This window comes from Ilyonectria robusta, assembly GCF_021365365.1.
Source record: "Ilyonectria robusta strain PMI_751 chromosome Unknown BGZ61scaffold_30, whole genome shotgun sequence".
Lineage (NCBI taxonomy): Eukaryota > Fungi > Ascomycota > Sordariomycetes > Hypocreales > Nectriaceae > Ilyonectria > Ilyonectria robusta.
In genome coordinates, this window is record NW_025764464.1 from 465,156 (window position 1) to 490,855 (window position 25,700).

General features: G+C 49.8%; 12 protein-coding genes across 12 annotated transcripts; 5 read left to right on the top strand and 7 right to left on the bottom strand.

Annotated features, from left to right (window-relative positions):
- Nucleotides 1-607: 607 nt before the first annotated feature.
- BGZ61DRAFT_484543 (concanavalin A-like lectin/glucanase domain-containing protein) lies at nt 608-2,016 on the bottom strand (the record flags this gene model as incomplete). Its single annotated transcript, XM_046249619.1, has 2 exons — nt 608-1,351; nt 1,411-2,016. 2 exons carry the CDS (start codon nt 2,014-2,016, stop codon nt 608-610), a joined length of 1,350 nt encoding a protein of 449 aa, XP_046097376.1.
- A 1,529-nt stretch (nt 2,017-3,545) lies between these two features.
- On the top strand, nt 3,546-5,042 carry BGZ61DRAFT_462312 (voltage-gated potassium channel subunit beta-3). Its single transcript, XM_046247273.1, has one exon. It carries the CDS (start codon nt 3,663-3,665, stop codon nt 4,713-4,715), a length of 1,053 nt encoding a protein of 350 aa, XP_046097377.1. The 5' UTR covers nt 3,546-3,662; the 3' UTR covers nt 4,716-5,042.
- A 259-nt stretch (nt 5,043-5,301) lies between these two features.
- BGZ61DRAFT_366834 (Sialidase) lies at nt 5,302-6,499 on the bottom strand (the record flags this gene model as incomplete). The annotated part of the gene is made up of 2 exons (XM_046241722.1): nt 5,302-6,238; nt 6,297-6,499. 2 exons carry the CDS (start codon nt 6,497-6,499, stop codon nt 5,302-5,304), a joined length of 1,140 nt encoding a protein of 379 aa, XP_046097378.1.
- A 3,473-nt stretch (nt 6,500-9,972) lies between these two features.
- Nucleotides 9,973-10,638, top strand: BGZ61DRAFT_498904 (uncharacterized protein; the record flags this gene model as incomplete). Its single annotated transcript, XM_046251334.1, has 1 exon — nt 9,973-10,638. The coding sequence occupies one exon, from the start codon at nt 9,973-9,975 to the stop codon at nt 10,636-10,638; it is 666 nt and encodes a 221-aa protein (XP_046097379.1).
- A 1,288-nt stretch (nt 10,639-11,926) lies between these two features.
- On the bottom strand, nt 11,927-13,235 carry BGZ61DRAFT_366722 (glutathione S-transferase; the record flags this gene model as incomplete). The annotated part of the gene is made up of 6 exons (XM_046241716.1): nt 11,927-12,016; nt 12,070-12,397; nt 12,476-12,493; nt 12,553-12,903; nt 12,981-13,073; nt 13,105-13,235. Coding segments are annotated over 6 exons (1,011 nt in total), but the record flags the coding sequence as incomplete, so codon positions are not given.
- Nucleotides 13,236-14,748: 1,513 nt separating this feature from the next.
- BGZ61DRAFT_498906 (uncharacterized protein) lies at nt 14,749-15,888 on the top strand (the record flags this gene model as incomplete). Its single annotated transcript, XM_046251335.1, has 1 exon — nt 14,749-15,888. One exon carries the CDS (start codon nt 14,749-14,751, stop codon nt 15,886-15,888), a length of 1,140 nt encoding a protein of 379 aa, XP_046097381.1.
- A 740-nt stretch (nt 15,889-16,628) lies between these two features.
- Nucleotides 16,629-17,450, bottom strand: BGZ61DRAFT_484549 (short-chain dehydrogenase/reductase; the record flags this gene model as incomplete). The annotated part of the gene is made up of 1 exon (XM_046249620.1): nt 16,629-17,450. The coding sequence occupies one exon, from the start codon at nt 17,448-17,450 to the stop codon at nt 16,629-16,631; it is 822 nt and encodes a 273-aa protein (XP_046097382.1).
- A 931-nt stretch (nt 17,451-18,381) lies between these two features.
- On the bottom strand, nt 18,382-19,323 carry BGZ61DRAFT_498908 (uncharacterized protein; the record flags this gene model as incomplete). The annotated part of the gene is made up of 1 exon (XM_046251336.1): nt 18,382-19,323. One exon carries the CDS (start codon nt 19,321-19,323, stop codon nt 18,382-18,384), a length of 942 nt encoding a protein of 313 aa, XP_046097383.1.
- A 905-nt stretch (nt 19,324-20,228) lies between these two features.
- BGZ61DRAFT_484551 (uncharacterized protein) lies at nt 20,229-20,987 on the top strand (the record flags this gene model as incomplete). The annotated part of the gene is made up of 1 exon (XM_046249621.1): nt 20,229-20,987. The coding sequence occupies one exon, from the start codon at nt 20,229-20,231 to the stop codon at nt 20,985-20,987; it is 759 nt and encodes a 252-aa protein (XP_046097384.1).
- A 114-nt stretch (nt 20,988-21,101) lies between these two features.
- On the bottom strand, nt 21,102-22,443 carry BGZ61DRAFT_498909 (polyprenyl synthetase; the record flags this gene model as incomplete). Its single annotated transcript, XM_046251337.1, has 3 exons — nt 21,102-21,263; nt 21,316-21,828; nt 21,865-22,443. 3 exons carry the CDS (start codon nt 22,441-22,443, stop codon nt 21,102-21,104), a joined length of 1,254 nt encoding a protein of 417 aa, XP_046097385.1.
- Nucleotides 22,444-23,295: 852 nt separating this feature from the next.
- BGZ61DRAFT_366675 (chaperonin 10-like protein) lies at nt 23,296-24,385 on the top strand (the record flags this gene model as incomplete). Its single annotated transcript, XM_046241708.1, has 2 exons — nt 23,296-23,808; nt 23,924-24,385. The coding sequence occupies 2 exons, from the start codon at nt 23,296-23,298 to the stop codon at nt 24,383-24,385; spliced, it is 975 nt and encodes a 324-aa protein (XP_046097386.1).
- A 342-nt stretch (nt 24,386-24,727) lies between these two features.
- BGZ61DRAFT_484554 (metal dependent phosphohydrolase) lies at nt 24,728-25,555 on the bottom strand (the record flags this gene model as incomplete). Its single annotated transcript, XM_046249622.1, has 1 exon — nt 24,728-25,555. One exon carries the CDS (start codon nt 25,553-25,555, stop codon nt 24,728-24,730), a length of 828 nt encoding a protein of 275 aa, XP_046097387.1.
- Nucleotides 25,556-25,700: the final 145 nt, after the last annotated feature.

Genomic DNA, 25,700 nt, shown 5'->3' on the forward strand with positions numbered 1-25,700 from the left:
TTGCTGGCTGCGCCTCGGGTCGCGAATCAGCGAGGAGAACGTGGCGAGGTTGGCAGCAACGCACTGCGGAGAGCCAGGGGCAACGAACCGATACACCCGTGAAGTGCCGAGCTCTTTCACAACAGCGCCTGGTCGGTTAGTGCGGGTATTATAGGGAAACCTGGGTTATAGTCGTACTCGCGACGGGCTTGCGGGGCAAATTGGCGAAACCATTCGAAAAAGAAGCCGGAAATGCAATTTTCCCATGTTGACCGGGATGAGGATGGACAGTTCACCAAATGGAGAAAACGGAGCTGTGCCCTTGTACAATGGTTATCCCTAGCAAACAGCTAGCATGCATTCTATGAATACCTGGCCCTCTCATAGCTGCATCCTTGTCGTTCCTCGCTGGTGCGCCCTTGAATCTTTGATGCGACAGAAGTGGCTTCTGGTGAATGCAGAACAAAGCACTGAGGGCACAAATCTTGACAGTAAGCGAGTGATGTAGATGAGCAGGGGCCACACGGACAAATGGATCATTAATCCTCCAACAAAAAGAGAGAGGTAGAGAGAGGCCAATAATCGCTCATTCCTGTTTCACCTATATACATATGCTGAAAGAATATACTTAGAAACCGTGGTGGTGGCGGTGCTGATGGAGGTGGCTTTCGAACTGGGCTTCCCGCCTGACAGATCCCACAACGCTACCCCGTTGATAAGGCGTGCGTAGGGAAAAGGTCGAGTTGATCTCTCCAATTCTGATGTTGCTGAAAGTCACCTCCGGATTCGGCTCTATTTTGACAATTGAAGTAGGACTGCCCTCGGTAGCATTGCATGGCCCACTGTTGCCTTGATCAAGCCAGGCCATGTTGCCGCCCTGATCCCACCAGATGCTCATCACCAGCACCATGCCGCGACTCATGGCCTCACCCATGCCCTTCATGCCGCCTAGTCTCATGAATTCATCGGCGCCCGTCGCCTCGCAATATTCGGCATTCATGAAATTAATGTTTGGGGGTCCCGCGATGTTGACAACAGCGCTCGAGATAAGCTCGTTGTCCTGGATGTAATGCCGGTGCAGTTCAGTGAGATGGCCAGACTTATCAGCAACGAACTGAGAGGTGACGGTAAACTTCCGGGTAGTGTCAACCTTGAACGTGTCGCCGCGTCCGTAGTAGTTGGTGGCGTTGAGACGGCTGGGGTTCCATGAACAACCGGACTTGTCGCAGACACCCTGCGAGCCGCATTCAGAACCAACGCACTCGTAGAGACCGGTTTGATTGCATGTATGAGGTGCAATATGCGTAGCTCGAGAGTTTGCTTCCCAGATGTCAAGCTCGTTACAACAGGAACCTCGCCCGTCGACGTTGCCCTTTGGTGCAAGTCAGTCACGATCGCCCTGGTAAATCACTACACCAATATTCCACTTACCACTCCATTGATGAACGGGGTAACGAAACACTGGGCATCGCAATACCCGGTGCCGTAGAATGGACCAGCTTTGTTATTGGAGCTAAGACTTTTGCCGCCATCCTCAAGCATCTCGGAAAGATAGAGCGCGCTGTTCATGCCGCAGGGCAGCTTTGACATTTCGACATCGAAAGTAAACTCGGCACCAGTAAGATGCAAAAGATCGTATTTTTCTTGGCTTTCGTCCAAGAAGTAGACCCGGGGAGAGACTGTAGTGTTGCGATACACTTGTTGGAGACGAAGCTCGGTGCCAGATGTGCTGACTCCTCTGGTCGTGTAGTCAGGAATTCCCTCAATAATGCAATTCTTGGCACAGGATGCGGCATCCGGACAAGCCGTAGCATTCGGTGTGTTACCAAAAGAGCCACAGTCGAAGGAGTTAGTAGCCTGGTGAATGGGATGCTGACTCGAGTCGACAACGAGGTAGTTGGTGTGCTTCTTACACCCGCCGCGCACCGTGCACCGGAATGTGTCCAGCTTAGGGTGAACTTCTGTAAGGTTGCCGGGGGTTTGCCCTGCTGCGAGCTGAGCAGCTAAGCTGAGGACGAGGAGAGTAAGAACGGCCATGTTGAGTCGCCGAAGGCTTACGCATTAACTCGACAAGTTCCAGTAGTTCGAATGAAGAGCCAACAAGATCCAGAGTGGTCTCATTGTGAAGACGGTGAGGTTATATATGTACGGCTTCTCGCTTCGACGATGGAGAGTGCAGGCAATACGGACGAGACACTCATTATCAGGCTAAAACGGAAACTAGTTTATCTGCGAAGCGACCTAATCCAGGGGCCTCCTGACGATCTGGGCACGGAAAAGTTTATTAAAATTTTCCCGCATTAAATAGGACCACATATGCATCTGGCCGTTTCGTAACCCTGTTAAGCTTTTCTTGGAAAAATTGACAGGACCGTGACCAGAAGAGAGGTAGAACCCCAAGTAGACCAACCAGAGCCTGCATGGCTCCGGCTCCTGTGTCGTCGTTTAACGACCAAGGTTGCAGTGGGCGCGGAGGGATATGCCCATTGGGAATTTGCCGTCCAGGGGCAGGATTAATTTCTCCGACCCTGGAGTGATGAACGGTCCGAAGTTCCGAGCGCATGGTCCGGAACAAAGCTATTACGGAGGTCCAACTCTAAATAGAGTTCCATATCAATTACGATTCATTCCGTTGCGCCCTGTTGTGGATATATTACTACTCCGAAGGAGCCGGGCCACACGCTACGTCGCGTAGAGAGAACCATTACTGTTGACAAGGACAGAACCCTCTCTTTTCGAGAAGGTGGGGATGGGCTTTTTCCCTAGCTTAATCTTCTGCATGCCGCACCGCTCCGAGTAAATGCAGTGGGGATCCTTGGCTTTATGCGACGCCCTTGCTTAGCGATCTCCTCGTCTAATGCTGCATATTGTCGCACATATCCCATCAGATACTTGAGTCTCCAACATCAAGTGACACTCGCCCGCGGGTGCAGCAACCCATGCACATATCAAAAGCCCAATAAGAAAGTAAAACAATGGAGGGGAATTGAATTGAAGCGAAAAGAATGACTCTGCAAAACCCATCTGGCAAAAAGATGTCTTCGCACAGACCTTCACTTTGACGCGTCTACGAAGCGTCTTTTGGAGACGGTATTTAAAATGGGCAGAGGAGTTAATGCAACTAAACACAATCCAGAACAGTCAAGTCTCGAGGCGTCAGTTCATCGGGGAAGTCTCGTTGTATCCACTATTGAATTGTCGTTGATGTTCTCTTTGAGTCCTCAAAACACCTGTTCGAAACCTTTCTGACTTCCGCAGCCAAGCCTTAAACCCCTATCCAGCCACCCTATACCTCTCCCTCCGGCGTATTCGTAAACTTAGTTTCATCATGCTCGCCGCTTCAATAAAGATCCGTTCCTAGCGCAAACTGGTAGACTGACGCTAAGCCAATGGGGGTAAACTGAGGAGACCGTCGGAGTTTGTGCCATCATCACCGGTATTGCCGTGCTAGAAACCTCGGCGAATGATTCATCAGTCTCGGGACTTGGTGGGCGGGGATAAGAGGGGTCAAAAGAGGGGGTTTCGCGATAAGTGAAGAAAGGCATTAATCAGCATTCACTACAAGAGAGCCCTTTTCACAATTCAGTACACATATATACTCGTGCATTTTCTCTTCTGCACTGCAATCCCCCGACCGCAAGCATCGAGATATTGAAGCTGCTGCACCTAACAAACCATTCACAATGCCGGTCGTCAAATCCATGTACGACCCCAAGGATATGGAGTTCCGCCACCTGGGCCCCACTGGGCTCAAAGTGAGCGTATTCTCCCTGGGAGGATGGCTGACTTACGGAGGCACTCAAAAGGGCAGCATCGTCAAAGATTGCATGCAAGCCGCCTGGGATCACGGGATCAATACCTTTGATACCGCCGAGACCTATGCCAACGGTGAAAGCGAGATCGAGATGGGACAGGCACTGAAGGAGCTCGACTGGCCTCGAGACGAATACGTTCTCACCACCAAGATTTTCTTTGGCACTGGCCGCAAGGAGCCCAACACCCGGGGCCTGAGCCGCAAGCACGTCGTCGAAGGCCTGAAGAGCTCGTTGCAGCGTCTCGACCAACCTTACGTCGACATCGTTTTCGCCCACCGCCCAGACTACGCCACTCCCATGAAGGAAATCGTCGAGGGCTTCACTCAGGTGATTCGCAACCTCAATCTCGCCTACTACTGGGGCACTTCAGAGTGGAGCGCTGCCCAAATCACCGAGGCCACCCAGATAGCCGAGCGATACAACCTCATTGCCCCTGTCGCGGAGCAGCCCCAATACAATGCTTTCCATCGTGAGCGATTCGAGGTTGAATTCGCTCCGCTCTACGAGAAATTCGGATACGGCACAACCACGTGGTCACCTCTTGCATCAGGGCTCTTGACTGGCAAATACAACGACGGCATCCCGGAGAACTCTCGCTTCGCCACCAACAAAGAATTCTTCGGGGATAGCGCCAAGAGGCTGGAAAGCGAGGAAGGAAAGGCAAAGATTGAAAAGGTCAAGAAGCTCACATCAATTGCAGAGCGTCTGGGTGGAACCACGGCGCAACTTGCTTTGGCTTGGTGCATCAAGAACCCTAATGTCAGCACCGTGATTTTGGGAGCTACTAAAGTCGAGCAAATTGTGGATAACTGCAAGGCATTGGGCATTGCCAAGAAGATCACCCCGGAGATTTTGCAGGAGATTGAGGCCATCCTAGACAATGCGCCTGCCCAGCCGCCTAACTATGGCCGTGAGAGATGAATGGAAATATGGGGCACTTTAGGATGATAAATCTCTAGGTTTAAAATGGAGGTCCAGAATCATTTTAGTCTCATCATATTTATGCTCTGTGCCGAAGAAATTGATCCTAAATGTGCCATTTATTCCGTCTTTCATCTGCTTAAGCGCTCAGATCGAATGTTGCCCCTGGGCCGCCATCGGACCACACGAGAGGTGACAAACAGCCTCGTTGTAGGACGCTACGGTCGAAACTAAATGGGCAAAATGCACGACAGCACCGATGTAGAATGGAAGCAGAAGTAGGCTCAAAAAGTATCATAGCAATGAGATTTAAAAGGCAGACTAGAGTAATGTATCAAAATTGCCAAAAGAAATTACCCCCAGATACCCTCATGTAGACCAATTGACCCAACCACCGGCTTGCCCATGAAAGAATTGCACAGAGCAGGTCGGCAATCCCCAGCAGAAGCAGCCAAGGCCGTAATTTCGAAGTAACATGAAGTCTCCAACTCACAGACACTGTATGTACAATGCGGGTCATATCCTTACAGCAGTCGACTCCTGGACAGACGAGTGATTTCATGGTAGAATGATGTGATCAAGCTCACTAGGATAGGTTGGGGAGCTTGAAAACGCTGTCGGTAACCCAGTTGTTGCCACCCAGATATCCGGCGCTCATGACGTACAGCCAGTCAGGGTTATCCATGACCATGGCCTGTCTGGAATAAGCTCCAGGCTGGGGAATAGTGTAGTAGGTCCATGAGTTAGGATCGCCCAGCTTTGTGTTGATGTAAATTCCGCCATCACTGTTTGCGGTAACAACGAGAGTGCCGTTGGTGCCTCCAGATGAAGACCACGTGAGATAGGGCGAGGAACTGGGGTAACGAGTGCCGGCGACCAGGATCTGATTCGCAGCCGAGTCGAAGGTAAGCGGAGAGCTGGAGATGCGGTAGTAAATAGGGAACGATGCGCCGCTAGGGCTGGTTCCGCCGCCGTACTCGAATGTCATCATCCACTTGCCATTGGGAAGGCTAGTAACTGTTGTCATACCGGGACGCTGGGAATAGGCCGTTCCTCTTACATCGTTGACGACCGATCCCCAGGTGAGACCGTTGGAAGAAGTTTGATGCACAAGCTTTTGACCATAGGCTGAATCACGCTGGTCAGAGTAGTAGCAGACCAACTGGTTATTGTAGACCATGAGGAAAGGTTCCCAGATTGGGGTCTCGCCGTTGTTGGGCACGGCCTTGCCTCCGCTAGCGACGCTGGAGACGAAGGACCAAGTCTTTCCACTATCCGTCGAAGCGTAAATATCGATCTTGGTCTTGCTCAGATCAGTAGGAATGCTGTTTCCGGCCAACAGAATTGTTCCTTTTGCGAGATTGCCGATTTGTTGCGGGAGCACGTAGAGGAAGGGCTGATAGCGAAGACCCCAGCCATTTTGGGTGTCGTTCACCGTAGAGAAAGCTGACCAGGTGGCTCCCTTGTCAGTGCTGCGGTAGATGGGAAAATAAACCATCGGTGGCTCGGGGCTGTAATTTTCCCTATTTTGTGTTAGTTGGGTTACTCAACGCGTTGTCCTACGTGTAGGAACGAACATACCAAGTAGCCAGAAGAGTGCCGTCAGCAAGTTGAACTGTACGCCCGTACAGTGTCTTTGGGGTATTGTAATTCGAGGGAGGATAGTAAATTGGCTGAAAAGTGACGGCGTGGTCTGCAACAGCCCGCTCCTGGATGACTCTACAAGACGCGGGGCTGAATAATGCCAGGCACGAAAGCAGCAAGGATGCCTTGATGCCAAGCATGATGGGCAAGTCTAGGGGATCTCAGGGTATGAATGATGACTGAATGAGAAAGGTTGTTGTTTGCATGGGTTATCTTCCCAATGAGGGATTGATGTGACTTTATGGACAACCGAAAGGCTATGACTTCTCTTTGTGGCTCCTGTCATAAATTTTGAATTTGAACTATTTTGCGAAAGGTCAGATATCCGACTGGTGCGCCAATGATTGACAAACCTCATGACCTTAATCGTGGTTGATTTAGTCTCGTTTCGGTCTCTCTAGAAGACTTTTCGATAGTCTGATGCGAAGCGGCCAAGGTTCCGCGCCAATAATGCACATGTTGTGCCGCGTGAGCTTCGTACCCCAGAGATTTGGTGCGCTATTCGAAATTCGTGTTAACCGGGCTCGGGATAATCTTTGCAAGGGAAGATGTAGCGCGCCAATGAGCAAGGCACGCGGTGAACAGACCAAGGAGAGATGATCCGTTTCCTGACATCATGACAATTACCCCAGTCAATTAGATGCGGGGTACCCTGCATTCTCCGCCTTTTGATCTTGAAAGAGGGTTTATGGACGCTGATGCACGCGGGAAGTACGGACTACTTGGAACTTCCACGAAAAGCTTGTCCAGTCTGGGTCATCATGATATGCATACTCGAGGCTCGCTGCTACATTGACGAGTCTTGAACGTGTGTTTATCTGATTTTGCACGTCAGATCCGATTCAAAGTCGACAGTGCATTAGCTGTTTGGGTCAGTCAAATGGGAACTCCTCGATTGCCTGAATTCACAAAGGATATAACGGCACACCTAACCCCAGAATAGTCGATTGCCCGTGAAAGAACCTCGGCGTCTTAACCGACGTATCCACTGCAGGAATAATTCTCATTCGTGCGCTTACAACACGGTCCCAAACTAAGTGGGCTAGTAACATTTGGGCCTCTGTCTAGACTCAAATATCCTAGCTATGCTTCTTAGCGAGCTCTACCCCAGGCCAAAGCGTAGCTGGGGTTGTCGCCATTGGGCAAGGACGAGAACATGATAGTTCCCCGCAACCTCAGCTGCCATACATCTGAGATCGACTTGACTCTAATCACGACTGTTTATTCTAATCGTCCCCCGCAATGTGCCTTGATATCATAACGATCAGGCTCCCGTAAATTTGGGGTGAATATACTAGCCTGTTGAAAATGAGTATTTCGAACTCGCTTAAGATCTCATTGGGATAATACCTGATCACTTAAAGGAAGTGAACCTGACTGGCGGATGACCAATGTCGAATCAATGTTAGGCTAACATCTCATCGACTTTGCGTGGCTGATGCTGGGAATGGTGTCCGAACAACGGACTTCGCCATCTTGTACCCTGTTGGCCTATACTTAGGGGCCAGGTATGTGCAAAAGTCAACACGGCGAATGCAATCACAATAACAAGATCGATATAGCTGGAACAGATAGCTGGCTTTTAAAATAGGGCTGGCCAAGAGAGGCTAGTATGAGCTTAGAGGTTACATCATGTGTGGACTGACGATCGATCTACTTGGGTGTCGTCCTTGGCGGCGGAAAATAAGAAACCTTTTCCATCCACCTCTATCTCACCGGCATTATGATATATTAAACGCAGATTGGCTTGCAGGGGGGCGGGGTAATTTCAAATACCAAGGTGAGTCGCAAAATGCTTGGTTCGTTTGCGGACCTTGGCACATTTCGACCACTACATCGAAAACGAAGCAAGAGACGAACCGCAATGCAACATGTAAATTTGAACCTATGTCATCTAATATTGATGATAAGAGCATACATGAGAACTTTACTTATGGTATGTGTGAAGTACGCTCACGCTCCCTCCTTTGCGCTGCGGTGGCGGCCTTGGAGGCCGTTCCAAGATGCCGTCAAGGTTCAGCCGACGTCTTGTGTTTGTAACCATGAATCAAAAGCTCCAACAGCTGTTCAAACAGAAAAGCTCCCACCAGTCTGTTGAAAGAGGAGCTCGGCTTCCAAAGTGTTGCCCCGCCTGAATATGTCGCACAACACGCTGAAGTAGTCACTGCCTTAGGAAGCATGGATATGACAATGCCAAGTGGAAACCCCAGCGTGATGGAAATATCCCTGAAGCAGTGAGGGGTGAGTCAGTTACTGAATCTCGAGTCACGGATATGACCACGAGGGATAATCATGTCATGCATCAGATGGGTTACGTCAAGGACTTCCTCTGACTGGTGCGGATATGCCCCCGAACATCATTGAAGCTCACCAGATAGTTGATGCCAGAAACACCTTGTCTCGGTCTTTTTTTTTCTCTTTTTCTTTTGATGGTGCCGCAGGCCGGCACGGTTTTGTTAAGAATACCAAGGCCGTGCTCCGCTTTAAGACTGCCCGCTTGCTGTTTCATAAATACGTAATACCATGGAAGATGGCAGATAAACACGACGTCGTTGCGTTAAGCGCTCTCACAGTCCTCACCTCTTGCCACCGCTTTATGGTTTCCTCGTGTGTGTTTGGTTGGGTGATGAGTGTGCGTCTCCGGTGATCCAGGTGGCCTGACGGCGACTATCCTAATTCAGACTATTGCCTTATGCTCTCTATCACCTGAATTGTGCAGCGCAACACGAACTTTGAAAGCTCACATACGAAAGATCACTTTGCTGATGTCATATAATACGAATGTTACAGGGTTGTTGCTGACGGTCCCCCGCTGTTCTAGATGGTGAGAATAGACGCCAAAGCAATATCTGACCAACAACAGTACAGTTCCATCCCTGCGTATTGCTTTACCGCTCACGCACATGCAATTGATTCCCTCTGTATAGGGCAACTCAGGCCTCAACTGCTTCAGTTGCCTCGTTGGGCTTTACTTTTGTGAAAACTTACATAAAGAACGTGACTCTCAGTCCGTAACAGGCAGGTCATTGATCCATGCTTACTTCTGAAGTTGTGCGGTGCAGACCTGTGTTTTTTGACCTTGTGACGGCGACTTGCTCACCTTGAGGGAGCAGACAGAAGTTAAATTAGTACGGTGCAGACGCCTCAATATCGAGAGTCAGTTTTTACACCCCTGTCAAGTCTCTTTTCCTCCAAGTCTCCTCATTTCCAGGCTCCGTACTTCGAGAGTTGATTGGCAGAAATACGCGTGAGGATAGGGTACCTAGAGATCGCAAGGAGCTCCGGCTCGAAAAGGTACTTATGAGACAAAAGTGTCCGAACTTATCCCTACAGCTCGTAATCACGCAGCGCACTTTTGATATCTTACTCCTAGGGCTCTGCGTGTTATGGCGTGTCAGGAGGACGCTGACGGGCACATGGGCGAGTATGTCTACATACATATTGTCTCTATCTACAAACTCATATATAAAGCCTCAAGCTCTCTCTCCTTTCTTTGGTGTTAAGCCAGTACATGTCATAAAGCCTCGAGCTCCAGCTTCTCGTCTTGATCTTCCAACCCTCCAACACTCTTTCGACTTCTTCTATCAAATCTTTGGTTCATTCAACCTTTACTATGGTTTCTATCAAGAAGATTGTTTTCCTGGCTATGGCCGCTTCTGTCCAGGCCTCTCCCCTCGCTTCTGGGCCATCTACTCCCGAATGCCCCGTGCTCGATGAGAGAACGGCAGAGAACTTGCCTAAGCGCTGGACTCCCCCTGCCACGCCCAAAGGTGCTACCGACATCAGTAACAATACGGCCCTGATTAATGAGCTGAAGAGAGAAAACGGAGTGGAGGTATATGATGGGGAGACTTCTTCGAGCCCCGCGAAGGAGGGCGATGTGGTGGTGATGTCCGGGCCTTGTGATCAGGGTACATGCCCAGACTACGACAAAGGTTTCGACATGATCTACACCTGGACTATGATCACGACGCCGGGGACTGGAGGCGCCCCCGATACTACCATAGTCTGGAACGACTTCGATATCCGCGTCAACGATTGCGGCCAATGCTACCGTAAAAGAGTCGGCTCGATCGGTGGCGGATGCTACGACTTTACTGCGTGTGGTCGCCCACAGTCAATCTGTGTTGATAGTGGCAAGTCGCGCGCCCATCGCATCTGGAAGGATGCGAACGTCAAAAAATGCTACAGGATGAGCCAAATTGTCATGGGAGACTGTGGTTTTATCCAAGCCCGTGTCATTTATTGCCCTGACCAGGAGGTTGCCTGTGACTGGTGAGAAAAGCCGTCGTGACCGGTGGCCGTCGAGGAGAGATGGAGGCAAGGGGACGGCGAACATTCGAGGAGGAAGGCAATTCTTTAGAGATGATCGGTTGGGTTGAAGTATGTCTTTGTATCTTATATTATCGGCCATGCCGGGATTGACGTGTCTGAACATACTTGTCACTTACACCATTGCACCGTCACATAAGCTTCTGTGGCTTGTCTTCGCGTTTTGATCAGCTGGGAAAGGTTTGAAATTAGAGAATAGATACTTTTTGCGCGAATCAGTAGATCATGGGCGATTGTAGAAGGCCGCGACACTGAAGGTGCCACCTTTTGGACCCCTTCTGCTTTGTTTTGGTGGCTCGCGCCAGGCCTGTATGGTGCTGAACGATTCCATGGGAAGAACGGGACCAGAGAGACCGGCGCGGGGATTCCAGATGTCAGGATCACCGAAGAACCGCCGTTACCCTGGGACGCCAAGACGCCAACTTCCTTGCAGGAGTCGACGGAGCGGAGCAGCCCAGACCCGTATCACAGGTAACCGGCGGGCCACTCTCATGAATATAGGCTCGATTGCCAGGCCATCTGAGTGAAGGGAACGAGGCCAGGTAGACAGAAAATCCTTAGGGTCTTGCTGCCGGCGGATTGGAGCATACAGGAGCCGAAGCCACAACTTCTCGAGGATTTGTAAGCACCAAGCTCTGGGATAACGTCAGCTGGCAAATAAATATTAGAAATCATCTGGTAAGCAAGCGGGGTCGTGATTCGGGCGCCCTGGCTGGGTAGGCGAGCGCGAACTGGGACTGGGGTTGGATTTCTGTAAACGCCACGGTTTCATAGTCTACTTCTGTTCCATCCCGTTTGATGCCACGCTTGATTTGAGCTACAAGCCGTTCTTTGACAAAAGTCACCCGTATCCCTATGCGTTACTTCTCCAAAATGAAGACATCTACACTGCTGATCAGACAGGCGAGTGATGCTATTATCACCGTTGCTAACATAGGGCTTTGTGAATAGTTCAAGGACAATTGGACATTGCTAAAGCCAGATTTAAAGAAGTATCTGTCACCGTTAAAATACACCTGGCACATTCTCGTAGACTCGGATATGAAGTTACTTCGTAGAAATCCTCGTTTGGAATCTTGCCGTAGCCGAACTTTGAGTCTTGTGATTGTGGACTACATCTAACAAGACATCTTGTGATGGAAATTGCATAAAAAACGCTCACCCAATTCCCTCAACCTGCAGTCTTGCTTTGCACTTCCACAATGGAGTCCTTTCCGTTCCAGAAGCGTAATTCCTCAGTAGCTCGTGTTCGAGCGATTTGAAGCAGCAGCAACCTCCTCGTCTGGCCGCAGAATATATGGAATAGGGCCCACGGGCACAATGCTCTGACAGAATGATCAGCATCTCATCTCTTGCTACAGAAATACCATTTACGCACAAGAGGATTAATCATCACATGGCTTTCCAAATAGTGCCTCTTGATGTGATTGAAATTAGTCGTCGACTTGAACGCGTCGTGGTTCCAGTACAAATATCTCAGCCACTTGTGAATTGCTGGATATCCGCTACGGATATCTCTGATGTTGCATTTGAAGTGCTGCACGTATACCGGATCGAACCGAACAATTGTAACGAAGAGTCGGATATCCGTCTCAGTCAGCTGTTCGCAGAAATAATATGGCCCATCTTGAGAAGCGAGATGGAGTTCGGCACGGTCGAGGTGGATGAAAAGGGCATTCACGGCTTTCTCGTATGCGACTTGAGATCTAGAAAAGTTGAGTTGGTGTCACACGGCTGACGACTGGGAGGTTTCCCGGTAGGATATGGTGTAAATGGGGACATACTTTGCGAATCCAGATTTGCTAGTAGCGGCTATCAGTAATGCAAAAAATCCTCGTTCGCAAATCCACAGGGCACTTACTAGACACCATTGTTTATGTTATCGTAGTGCCAGTCGTTGTGCTCGTCGATCCTCGAATGGAACGGTTCTGGATATAAATTGAGGGCCGTTCCACGGTCCGTTGGGTCAAGCAGCTCATCAAATGCCGTATTCAATATCCGGATGATCTCGCTGCTTTCGTTGTTGACAATTTGGTCCGTCTTCTTGTCCCACAGGACTGGCACCGTCCATCGGCCATCATAGCCGGGGCTGGACTTCTCGTAAAGCTCCGCTAGTCTTGTCACGTCCTTGTGAAGGGGATCGGGGACGAAACTTTCCTCAGATACTGCTTCCTCTACGGTTGGGAAACGCCAGCCCGTCTCGATGGGCCATCTGACTCGCCGCACCCATTTCAGTCGCTGGTCGCCAAGTTCCTGAAGCGGGCATTTAATTGAATGAAGCAGACGTACCTGTAATGAACTACGCTAAATGAAATCAGATTCTCCAAGCCCTTTAACTTCCGCACAATCAAAGTCCGGTGCGCCAGAGGTGAATCAGCCTTTCTTGTCCTAAGCTGCGTATTTCTTGAACAACCCACCCCAGGGACAAGCATATGATACATAGAGGTGGTATCTCCCAGCTTCTGGCTGAAATTTGGATCCGTGCTCTGACGAAATCTGGCTGCGGAACTGGCTAGGGGGCCGGATCATATTTCCTCCCTTATCAAAACCTCCTTTCGGACCAAATGGGTTCGATTCGCTAGACTAGAAAGATGACAGGATATGAGCGAAAAGTATTGCGAGTAAGTTAACTAACGGCTGCATACCATTGTGTGTGTTGTGATTAATGGGCAATCCTGTGTGAGAGCGAGGTCATTGAGTCAACCACAAGGGAGATTTCGAGGTCCATGCAACGAACAGTGGCAAGTGATAATGGTATTAAAGCACAGATCTACAGAATCAACCTGGAATGATATGGGGAAGGTACAAGAGCTTACTGAAGATATCGAGCCGTCCCCACAATGAAGCGAATCACGACGAAGCCGAACCGCGCGTTTATCTCAAACTAGTTAGAGCATGGGTTGTATAATGCGTCCACCATGAGAAAATGCCGCGCGGGCGCCACGCATCGCGATCATCTAGTCTGCCGAACAACAGGGGTCCTAAAGTAAAAATTGGTAAGAAATGACAAAGCACCCGCATTGATACCTTGGGAATTCAGATTACAGCCGCGCGCTGAGTTCTATCGACGTCTCTGTATGTAGAAGGACGGGCCATTACTACTCTCTATTACTGGATAGCCGTTCCATCTCGGTACACTCTCCGTCGAAGTAGCGCAGGATGCTAGTAAGATCCTCTCTCCTCTCCTCTCCGGCTTTTTCCTTGCAGATGCCCGAGCGGACCAGCTTTGCCAGCGGTCCTTCTCTGGCGGAGTATCGGTTGCTAAGGATATGCGGGAGCGGAATTGTATTCTGATTCTTCATTAATATTAATCTTCTCTTTTTTAAGTATATAAATATGTATAATGTGACAGGCGGTTATGGACACGTGGGCTGGCTGGTCTGGCTATTTTTTCCATTAATATAAATACCAACTAAATCTCTAATTTAACCAGCCTCTACTTTACCCCTTCTAATACGTATATATATCTACACACACATGGTCAGAAAGCCTGCCCTCAGACAGCCCTAGCAGCTCTAACCAATGTCAAATTCCCATGTCGCCGGAATAGCCGCGCGTATTGCACGTCATAAAGGCGGATGAATTCGTATCGCCGCAGTGTTGCGAAGGACAACTGCGGTACGCGCCCGTCTGAAAGATTTAAGTTCGTCGGCATGGATCAGGATCGGCCATAAAATGAGGCGCTAAACCACGTATCGACAGGAATGGATCCCAAAGTTCTACGGTGTGTGCGAGAATCTCCGAACCGCGCGGGAGGTTTGTCAGCGGAAGCATGGCCAGGTCTAGCTTATGCGCTCACGGCCAATTGTAATCTATTGACGATAGCCTCGCATCCCGTTTCGTCCTTGTTGATATATAAGCCTTAGATCGATGCGACACTCTTTCTCTGCATATCTTGATCATTGAACTTATCCAATTTATTTGGCACACTCTTCGGCCCTTTCAGCCCTGGTCTCCTAGAACCGAACTTTTGTCCGTGTCGAATAATCTCCGATACCTACAACTCTACCTCTATCCAGTAACTCTATCTTTGCTCCGTACCTATCGGCCTCATCAAATGACAAAGGAAGTCGTTATTCTCGGGGGTGGCTTTGCCGGCATCGGCATAGCGCACAAGCTACTTAAACATACTGTTCCGAAGGTCAAGGGCTTGAAGGTCACCCTAATTAGCGCCTCCAGCCACTTCTATTGGAACCTAGCTGCCGTCCGTGGTGTCATCCCTGGTGAGATTTCGGATGAAACTCTTTTTACCCCCATCGCAGAAGGTTTCAAGAGGTTCCCGGCGTCGCAATTCGAGTTTCTTGTTGGTACCGCTTCCACTCTCGATACTACCCAGAACCTAGTCCACATCACCACAGAACACGGCGCAAGAGCTGTCGGATACGATCACCTTATCGTCGCGACAGGCTCTTCAACGGGAACTGGCCTGCCCTTCAAAAATCTCAGCTCCTACAATGACACGATCGATTCCTTGCACGGCCTACAGTCTCAAATCAAGGCTGCGAAGTCGATCACAGTCGCCGGGGGAGGAGCAACAGGTGTCGAGACTGCCGCCGAGCTTGGCTTCGCGTATGGACGAAAGAAGGAGATCACATTGGTGATCGAAGGGCCACGGGCGCTCTCAACCCTTCGGCCTGAGGTCGGAAAGGCAGCCGAGAATTATCTCCGGGGATTGAACGTCAACCTAGTACACAACGTCAAGGTGACGAAATCAGAAGCCTCTGGCTCCAAGCAGACTATGACGCTGTCAAATGGAAAGACGTTGACCGCCGACGTGTACCTCCCACTTTTCGGTGTCAAAGCCAACACACATTTTCTACCGGAGCATCTCTTAGATGTCCGAGGCAATCTACAACTACAGAAGACACTACGCGTGGTTGGACTGAGTAACGTCTGGGGTGTCGGCGATGTGGGAAATTTGGAGAACAAGCAGGCCATGAAAGCCGAGACGCAAGTTATCCACCTTGCCAAGAACCTTGATGCCGTCCTGACAGGCCGTGAGAACCTGGTGAAGGAATACAAGGTAGACGATAAGACGATGATATTTGTGACTGCTGGGAAGAAAAAGGGCACAGGGCAGATGGGGACGATGAAGGCACCGAGTTTCCTAGTTTCGTACGCCAAAGGACGGACACTTTTTGTTGAAAAGGCACCTGGGCTTGTGGCAGGGAAGAACCTTGTTTCTTCATCCGTGTAAAGACATTGTCGACTTATTAGACTTCAGCTTAATTTTCATAAGGGTAATTGTTGTATTTAGCAGTCTGTGGTTGGCCGATCATAAATGACACGGTGATTCAACTTATCTTTCCTCAAATTTATGGCCCCCGTCCCGCCCCCGCTCCGCTTGGTTATCAGTCATAACGAAAGCCTTGAGCCTTTGAATTGTCAAAGACGTCAGCTGGCATAAGCGAGCCGGTGACACAACTTCATATTAGCGAGTTGCGTGTTGAATTTGTAATGAAGCCAAATCTCCTGATGGAGCAAAAGACGCGCTGAGCCAACTAGGTACGGGAACCTGTTGCAACTACCATCCGAGGATCTTGTTTGCTTTTTTTGTGTCGTCATAACAGGCCACACGCTCAGCTCCTAAAAAGCCCCTGACTGTTTGGATCCCCGACGTAGGTCACGAGACCGACTCTTCCTTGATATACGTAAGGGCTACTTCAGGCCCTTCAAATAGCTAGAAATCAAGAGCTTCTATTCACATCACAATGCACCTTTCCTATCCCACATGGAGGATTAGTTTAGATGTAAGGATGAGGCGGGGTTGATGGCTGGCTATGTATATTGGTGGGGATCTGACTGTTGCTATCTAACAATTTTAATCAAACAGTATATGCCTTCAATTCGTTTTCTGTCCAATCCCAGAGCCTCTTTGCAAGATCGTTATCTTTCGCGCAAGCACTCGCCTTGCCCGTTACGCCAACTGGTTCATAATTATTCTCCGCTTACAACATCCATTGAAGTCGCAGCCCATAGCTGATTCTTGGCTCCGTTCTCGACGCTCGCAAGGAAGGGGCTTGCAAGGCTCCGGACTCCTCGTAGCACCATATTCCCTCCTATCATAACCGAGCTAAGGCTTGTGTCCACAATTCCCGGATGCACCGAAGCCACTATAATTTGCGGATATTGCTTCGCCAACTCCCGCGCAAACAGCCCGTTGGCTAGCTTGCTTTGCCCGTAGCGCATCATGGTCGTCATAGCTTCTGCCTTTGTTCTCAAGCTATCAAACTGGATCCCACCGGGTGGCGCCGACTTGTGTACGTCTGACGAGAGGCAGATGACTCGAGCGCCCGAATGGTTCCCAGCGCTCTTCAGGAGGGCCGGCATCAGGAGCTTTGTCAACAATGCATGCCCCATGTGGTTTGTACCGAATTGGATTTCGTATCCTTCCTCACTAAGACCAGGTGCATAACCCATGATGCCAGCATTGAGGAGGAGAATGTCAAGGCGGTCAGAGTGTGCAAGGAACGTCTTGGCGGCGTTGCCGATGGACTCGAAAGAAGACAAGTCGAGTTGTAGGACCTTGATTGATGCATCCGGCACCAGTTTTGTGATATCATCGACAGCGATCTTAGCCTTATCCAGACTGCGCGCTGCAAGCCAAATTTCCGAAGGACGGTGCCGTGACAACTCGAAGACGGACTGTTTCCCAAGCCCCGTGTTGCCCCCTGTGATGAGAATTACTTTTCCTGTGAGAGAGGGGATGTCCTTCTCAGGAGTGAAAGAGACGCCGCTAGGGCCGAATGGGAAATGCATTGCGGTCAACAGAGGGTGCATGCAAGTTCATATGAGAAGTGAGGGTTTGCCAGATGAACACAATGAATGTCGGTCACAGCCTTGATATTTATCAACGAGTCTCGCCAAATAGAATCAGAAAGTTCATCTGCATCGCTCGGATGTACAGCACTCGGATATACATCACTCGGATCTGCATCACTCGGACTTAATGTATTTCCTACGAAATTGCACATTAATCCCACCTCTTGTTGCGGAAAAGCTCGGTCACATCGATCCCTTGCACTGTCCTGTGACACAACTGACTCTAGTAGAATAACATGTCCTGCCCTAGCGCCTGGTTACTACTCTCCGACTGCATGCAAAGTTGTCGGTGTTAGGGAAGTCTCCTCTTATCTCCGCGGTTACCTGCTAAGCTGATTTCTAGGAAGTCTAAACTAAGCCGCTTCGTATACACAATACACAGTGACAAAAGGGGGTTAGCAACCTGCATTAGCGCGTATGACTCCAATTAGGGGCCAATTTCCACTTCCGGAGAGCAAGATGCTGTTAAGTACTAGGCATAATCTCTAGGGTGGAAGGCAACGTCACGATGGGGAGTGATATTCTCTCACCATAAGCCAGCAAATATTATTGCCGACTACAACTTTGACAACTCGGAGATGACAACAGTTGTGAATGTTTTTGCTACAGATTTCTCTTGGAGTGGAAATTTCGGAACACAGGGAATCTCAGCTGACCCCATGGCCAATTTTCGTAAGTTTATTCCTTATACAAACCGACCTATCCAAGCCCACCACCTCCTTCTCTGATACCTTCTATAGCCAACTGCTAACGGGAGGATGCCATAGAACGAGACTCGGCTAGCAAGTCTGCATGCCGAGGTAGTATGTTGGCATCAATTAGTGTGGTAAGAACTTGAATCTATCTGAACGCAACACAACCTTATAAGTTACACTTCATACTCCTTCAATTCATTCTCCGTCCACTCCCACAGCCGCTTCGCAAGCTCATGATCCTTAGTGTACTTGCTTCCTTTCCCAGCCACTCCAACAGGTTCATAATACTCTCCAGACTCCACGCCACTTGCTGTAGCCGCCCAAAGCTGATTTCTAGCTCCTTCCTTGGCATTCGATCCGGCTATTGGTATCACCGCTTTCGACACGATTCCCAACAAGAGGTTCTCTCTCTCCATTTTGTTGGCCAGGTTTGTGTTGACAAGGCCCGGATGTACCGACACCGCCGTGAACTGAGGATATCGTCGGGCCAGCTCCTGTGCAAATAAGATGCCTGCCAATTTGCTCTGGCCATACCGAGTGAGCCCAGCCATGTTCTCTGCTTTAGACTTCAGCGTATCAAATTGGATGCCACCGACCGGGGCGTAAGCGTGACCCCCAGAGCTGAGCACCACCACACGGACGTCAGAATCTGGCTGTTCCTGAGCCGTACGTAGTAAGACTGGCATGAGTAATTTGGTGAGCAGCGCGTGCCCGACGTGATTTGTACCAAATTGAATCTCGTAGCCGTCTTCAGTAAGAGCCGCGGGGTGAGCCATAATGCCAGCATTCAAGAGAAGGATATCGAGACGACCCGACTCTTGACAAAATACATTGGCCGCATTCCGTACAGAGCTCAATGACGCTAGATCGAGCTGTAGAGCCTTAATTGAGACATCCACGACTTCCTTCTTTATCTCGGCAACCGCTTCATTTGCTTTATCCGCGCTTCGTGCTGCAAGCCATATCTGAGACGGTCCGTGTTTTGACAGCTCCAGGATGGATTGCTTCCCGAGACCGCTGTTGCCACCCGTGACGAGAATGACCTTTCCGGTCAGAGTAGGTATGTCCCTGGTGGGATTGAACGACACCCTACCACAAGAGGAGGAAAATATCATTATGATCAAAATGATGGTATTAAAAATCCGTAAGAGGAGTAAGAGTCTCGCTAGGAGAGTTGATGACGATGGCTCAAATGGTTTCATTCGTGACCTTTATGGGAACCGACATCATTAAGTCACACATTACGTAGTCGTTAGAGCCTTGCCTAGTATCACATTGGAACGGAGATATTGTTACGGCCGAATACACACAGGATCGTGTTGCACATACATTTCCTAGAGTACCTATTCGGATCAATGCGTTGATACAAGGGCGTGCAGTAGGTAACCCTGAGTCTAACTGGTGTGGTAGACTTTAAAAGCCGGACCAGGCTGCCCTATCCCCAATCCATACGTTACTTCCTTGCATCGAGCGTAAGCCCTGCTGTCCGGATCAAATACGAACGAACCAGCAGATTGCACAAGGCGGGATAGCTCGGGGGACTAGGTTCTGCAGTTGCGTAGTGCGCTTGGCTAATGCAGCCCACCGGCTTTACCGGGGATACGCTTGCTGGCATGATGTCTACACTGGTGCAAACTCCAATCTAGACAGGACCTGGGACCCTTTACTCTTGAGAAATAAGACGTCGACCCCGTTGCTCCTACTATACTCTACCATGCATCCGCCATTACCATACGAATGCTTTCATAACATTCAAGGATCAGTTTACTTCATCCAAATATTTAACTGAACTCTTCTTGACTAAATAACGGACCACGCTCGTTTCATAGGGCTTCAACCACGCTGTTAACCCTTGCTCCGTTGGGGTCAAGTGCCGCGTGAGGCTAATTGTTGGGATAGGACCCCAGCATCATCGATGGCAGGAGCCCCTAGCCGAAGAGTAGGGTGATGTGCGTGTCTGCATGGATGCTTTATCTCCGTTTCGGGCGCTTCCTGTTTCTCGATATGCATACAGTGTGTAATGTCCGTCTATTATCTCCGGATGCTTGAGCGCTTGCAGCATCGATTAAACCTTTACTCTGGCGGGCTGGAGTATCTAGAGTACGTGCCTGGCGGTACTCAGGCAAGCGTTGTCACCGTCAATACGTACGATGCGGTCGCACTGACGTGGACTATACTGTCGAGCCTGCCAGCCCCTCACGACCACGTCGGCGGCGCCATCGTGGCTGATAAGCTGTACGTGATTAGTGGGAGACAGAACTTTACCGTTGCCGACCCCGTATATGCGATGGACTTAGCCGCTAGCCAGCTAGCGTGGACGAGCAAGGTGCAGATGCCAACTGCGCGAGGAGGCCTGTCGTTTGGGGTGATTGGAAAGCGGATCTTCTCGTTTGGTGGGGAGGGGAACCCGGATCCTGGGTCGAAAGGGGTGTTGAACGAGCCGGAGATGTATGATGTTCGCAGCAATATGTGGATCAAATTGGAGCCCATGCAGTATCCAAGGCATGGTACTTGTGCTGCATCTGGAATCATGCTTCAGAACGAGAAAGACCTATCACTTCGGCATTCCCTGCGTAGTATGGATGTATTCTGCCACGGACTGGCTTTGCAACGGGTTACTGCTGACGACGGCTTTCCCTTCCTACAAGCTGTATGCGATAACGGGCTGCTTGTGATAATGGACTACGGACTATTGCTAATAACAAGCTTTCTCCCTCGACGAGCTGATCCGGGCCACGGGTATGACTTTTACCCGCCACAGACTTCTCATGATCGTTGACTTACAGTTAATTGTTCACTGAAATAAAAATATTTATAAACTTAAAAGGGATGTTGAAAGATAAAAAATAAACAACTACTTAAACCTCCTCTAACTTGAGTATGTATACTAAAGTTACTTCTGCTTGTTTATAACCTTGACAGCAATATTAATTAATCCATCCTTTGCGATGCTGCTTGGAAAACCATCAATAGCAGATATTGCCTTCTCAATATACCCCTGTGCCAGAACATACGTCTTTTCAATACCATCACTTTTAAGTATTAATTCCCAAGCCTTTTTATGTATTAGTACGCAACATTGGAATGACCATCGGCTTAGAACTTACTCTTGGAACATCACCATCTTCTTCAAAATTCCTCTCTACAAAGGCGCCTAGCTCGGGCGTTGTCTTCCAAGCAAGTAAAAACGGTGCCGTAGGTAGACGTAACTTGAGGCCTGCGCCCGTCAGCTTGACCAACTTTGTGTCTGCGCTTTTGTAAGCTAAAACGTCATCCATCAACTGGACCGCAAGTCCTATATTCTTGCCGTAATAATATGAAGCATCCACTGAGGCACCACCTACCCCACTCAAGAGAGCTGAAGCACGACAAGACTTGGAGATCAAGCTGGCGGTCCTAAGGTACGCTTCCTGAAGGTAGTAACTTAGTAAAGCTTCAGACCACTTGGGGCTCCTCTCGGCCAGGGCCCTATCCTCGAGATGCATAAACTCGCCCTCCACGATATTTGCGATAACGGTAGCTAGGAGTTCGACGGCCTCTGCATTTCCTAGACTTGCGAGCGCAACAGAGGCGCGTCCAAGAAGTAAGTTGCCCGCTAGAACGCTCATTGTGTTGGTACTCTCAAAGTTTGCAGAGGGAGATCTTCAACCGGATACTGAATAGTCAATAACATCGTTGTGGAGAAGAAATGCGGCGTGGATCAACTCGGTAATCTCAGCGAGGCGGCGGTGGGAAGGGAGGATTTCGTCGTCGGCTTTGGGAGGGTCGGTGGTATGGGTGCCCGCGAGGGGGCAGTCCGAATTGACATTTTCAAGGATACCAAAGGAAGAAGAATCTGAGTTAACTCCTTGAGAAGTCTGTGTAGGAGGTGGCCGTGGCTCCTTGGGACACAGCGACGCGGCTCTCGTTATTAACAGCACGATGAGTGGTCTAATGTGTTTGCTCTCGTCCCCCGTGTAGTATTTGGCGACTCGGCCTAGTGAAGGATGCCCCGAATCCAGCAACTTTGTCATACTTCCGATCAAGAGCTTCATCTCTTTGGCCACTGGCCGCAGCGGGTCAATGAGCATCTCGCGGTTGCTGACGCGATTGAACCCTTTGGCGGCGATCTTTGAAGCTATGGTGCTCCAAGCTGAATATCCTCGGGAGGGGTTGTGGAATAGTCTGATGGCCATGTGGATTTTAGGATTCAATGCTGCTCTTGACTGACATGGTGCACAAGGTGAGGGCAGCATTGGCACCTGATGGATGTTGCGTGATACCAGAATTCTCGTTCGGAGCTGCATAGCGTTGGATGGCTTTTTACAGGCCATAAAAGATCAAAGATAAAATGCTCTGGGGCTACTTCAACATTTGGTGCGCAAAGCTCGTCTCGGTATTCATCGCTGGTGCATCCATGCTGCTGGAAGGATCCGGGGGTTAATTCGGGGTTTTGTTCTTCTCGCCAAGGAATTAAAACCCAGCGAATGCGCCCTGTGGGAACCCGTTTACCAGGCACCTTCGCACACCGCTTGATTTCAGCTCGGTTCCAGCTTCGGGTCAACGGGGCTCATTCCAACCCGATGCGATCCCTGCGTGACAGCACGACAAGGTCTCGGGATGCAAAAGAACCACAATTGAGTAGGAATCAAGCCTTCACGGCATTAAACAAACAACAGATGATTGTTGACTTAAAGCTGTGACGGAAGGCATTGAGTGTTACGCTTGGTGGATGCAACATTTATCAACGTAGACTGGTTGCAGAGACAAATAAATTAAGCATTCATCTCCCATCATCACAATACGGCCCGGCTTGCACAATCTGCATCGGGATACAGAGTAGCAACGCGACTCTCGTCATGCGCTGCAAAGACTCCGAGCTTGCCGAATACGACAATCCGAGGGGTTTCAGCTCCAGCCCTGCTAGTGTCACTCCTTGAACAGGACTAACACATTAGTGCCGGCACTTGTCCTATTCTGCTCTCCGGTCATTATGATTCATTTTGTATACAAGCTATTTGTACATATGTATTGATATGGTAATCCACGTAATAATTGGAAATCCCATACGAAACCCAAGTTCTCTCTTTACTCAGTTGCTCAAAGCCATGAAAGCCTTTCAGTTTGAAACCGTCGCCGCAGGGCTTGAACTCCGAGACGTGCCGGTCCCTGAGCCGGGCTACGAGCAGGTTCTGATTGCGGTTAAGGCTGCAGGCCTCTGCCACTCTGACATCCACGTCTTGAATGGCGGCGGAGAAGCTTGGATGCGGGCGCAGTCGCTCACGCTTGGCCATGAAGTCGCGGGCACCGTTGTCAAACTTGGGCCCGGCGCATCCGAATTCCCCTTCAAGACAGGGGATCGTGTGACGGTTGCTCTCTTGGGCCAACCTGTCATAGACCGGGACTTTCAAGAGGCCATTGGGGTTGGATACGATGGAGGCTATGCCGAATTTGCCGTCGCCTACTGCAAACAACTTGTCAAAATCCCTGCCGGAGTGAGCTTCGCACAGGCTGCAGTTGCCACTGACTCGGTCGCTACCGCATACCACGCCATCATGTGCGAAGCCAGAGTCGCCAAATCGACTCGAGTAGCTGTCATTGGCCTGGGAGGCCTCGGCCTTGTAAGTACCATCCAGTCGAGCCCGGCATGCTTCGTTCCCCTTCTTCTAGATCAATCCTCATCGATCCCAGTAATGACAATGAGTATATTGCTGACACTTAAATCGCGATATCCAGAACGGCGTTGCTATTGCAGCGATCCAAGGGGCTGAGGTCTATGGCGTCGATATCAACACCACCAAGTTCGACCAGGCTCTGAAAGCTGGTGCAATCAAGTGCGCATCCAGCCTGGATCAATTTTCGAACATAGTTTTTGATGTCATTTTTGACTTTGCTGGAATGCAGTCGACAATTGCTGCAGCTGTATCTACGGTCAAGCTTGGAGGGTGTGTCGTTCTGGTGGGCTTAGGCTCGCCCACTATACAGCTTGAGACAACCTCGATCGTTACTAGGAATATTCAGCTGAGAGGGTCGGTGAGTGCAAGCATAGATGACCTTCACAAGGTCTTGGCTTTGATTGCTGCGGGCTCTCTCTCGCCGACGGTGCAGGAAATTCCCTTCCTCGATGTTCCGAAGGGGCTCGAGATGCTTCACAAAAAAGATGTGAACGGGCGACTCTTCACCATACCCATTAGATAGGTACTCACTTTATTTCAATTTCCGCCATCCAATACGACTCTTAGGCTGCAATGCAAAACCACACTCGGACCGCTACGTAGCCTGTCCACAAAGGCCGAAACCTCTTTTAGTAGCCCGCTATCTAAATCTATCACTTTCACTTAGACAGTCACTATGCAGCTTCCGAATGCACTTCTATATGAAATTCATCATATAGGAGAATTAAGGGATGCCATATCCAATGCAAATCCTCTGTTTGAGTGATAAACTTTCCATTTGAGCACTATATTCGAACGGGCGAATAAAACATTATCCAGTGTAGTTAAGACCAGCCTTGAGAAGTCAGATTGTGAGCCCGTAACTTTATTCGTTGGTTGATACCCCTTCATCGTCGTTGGCCAAAATCTTCTTATCCAGAGCTTCAAGAGAATCCAAAGCCATCTTGAAGAAGTTGGTTGGCCTCGCCCTCTCTACTTCCTTTGCAAACTCGGTTTGGCTCGATCCTTTCCCATCAACACCAAAGCGAGTTCCGAAATCGCCCACGAAATTATCGTAGGTAGTACTTGGCTTCGCGTTGCACAGTCCACACATCGTCCGCTTGAGACCTTCAAATGTGAATCCGCTGCGTGGAAAGAGTTTCATCACGGTGCGGTATTCCTCCACTGAAATCAGGTTTGGTCCAGACCCTAGGTCAAGATGGGGACCGAGGAAGTCTGCTGTGATCCCCGAGCTGGTGAGGGCCACCTCAGCTGCGGCGTGTTGGGCGATAGATGGTGTCGCGTGCAGTGCGATTGCGTCCCAAGCACGTTGAAGTCTCGCCTCGCTCCACAATCCAGTTTGATTGTCGCCCTGGGACTTCTCTCCCTGCTCGTTGAGAAACGCTTTGGCGATATTTGCTCCGTCGACTTCAAACCGCTTGTCTTGGGATAGAAGCTCTGCGGATGTAGCCCATCCCATGTCATGGAGGATACAGCTGACCACGACCAGACCCAGGTCTACATCAACAAAACGAGGGTCCTTTTGGGCTATGATCAGGGCCCAGTAGGCCGAGCGAACGGCATGATTGTAGGTCGTTGTGTCGCAGTGTTTCTTGACGAAGGAGAAGGCCTTGATAGCTAGGGGTGCTAATGGTATTTTAATACCCAATTCGGGTATGTCTGGAAGTGTCGAGTCTCTATGTTGGGTGGACATTATGGGTGATGACAATGATGATGGGTAAAGAAGAGGTATCTGGCAGATTGAAGATATTTTTCATCATGACTAGACCGAGGACCTAGGAATATTTATACACAAGGCACAGCGGGCATTCTCACCCGGCCAGTATATTACTGCCCCC

Coding starts and splice junctions, on each gene's coding strand:
- BGZ61DRAFT_462312 (XM_046247273.1), top strand. CDS start 3,663: ATGCCGGTCGTCAAATCCATGTACGACCCCAAGGATATGGAGTTCCGC.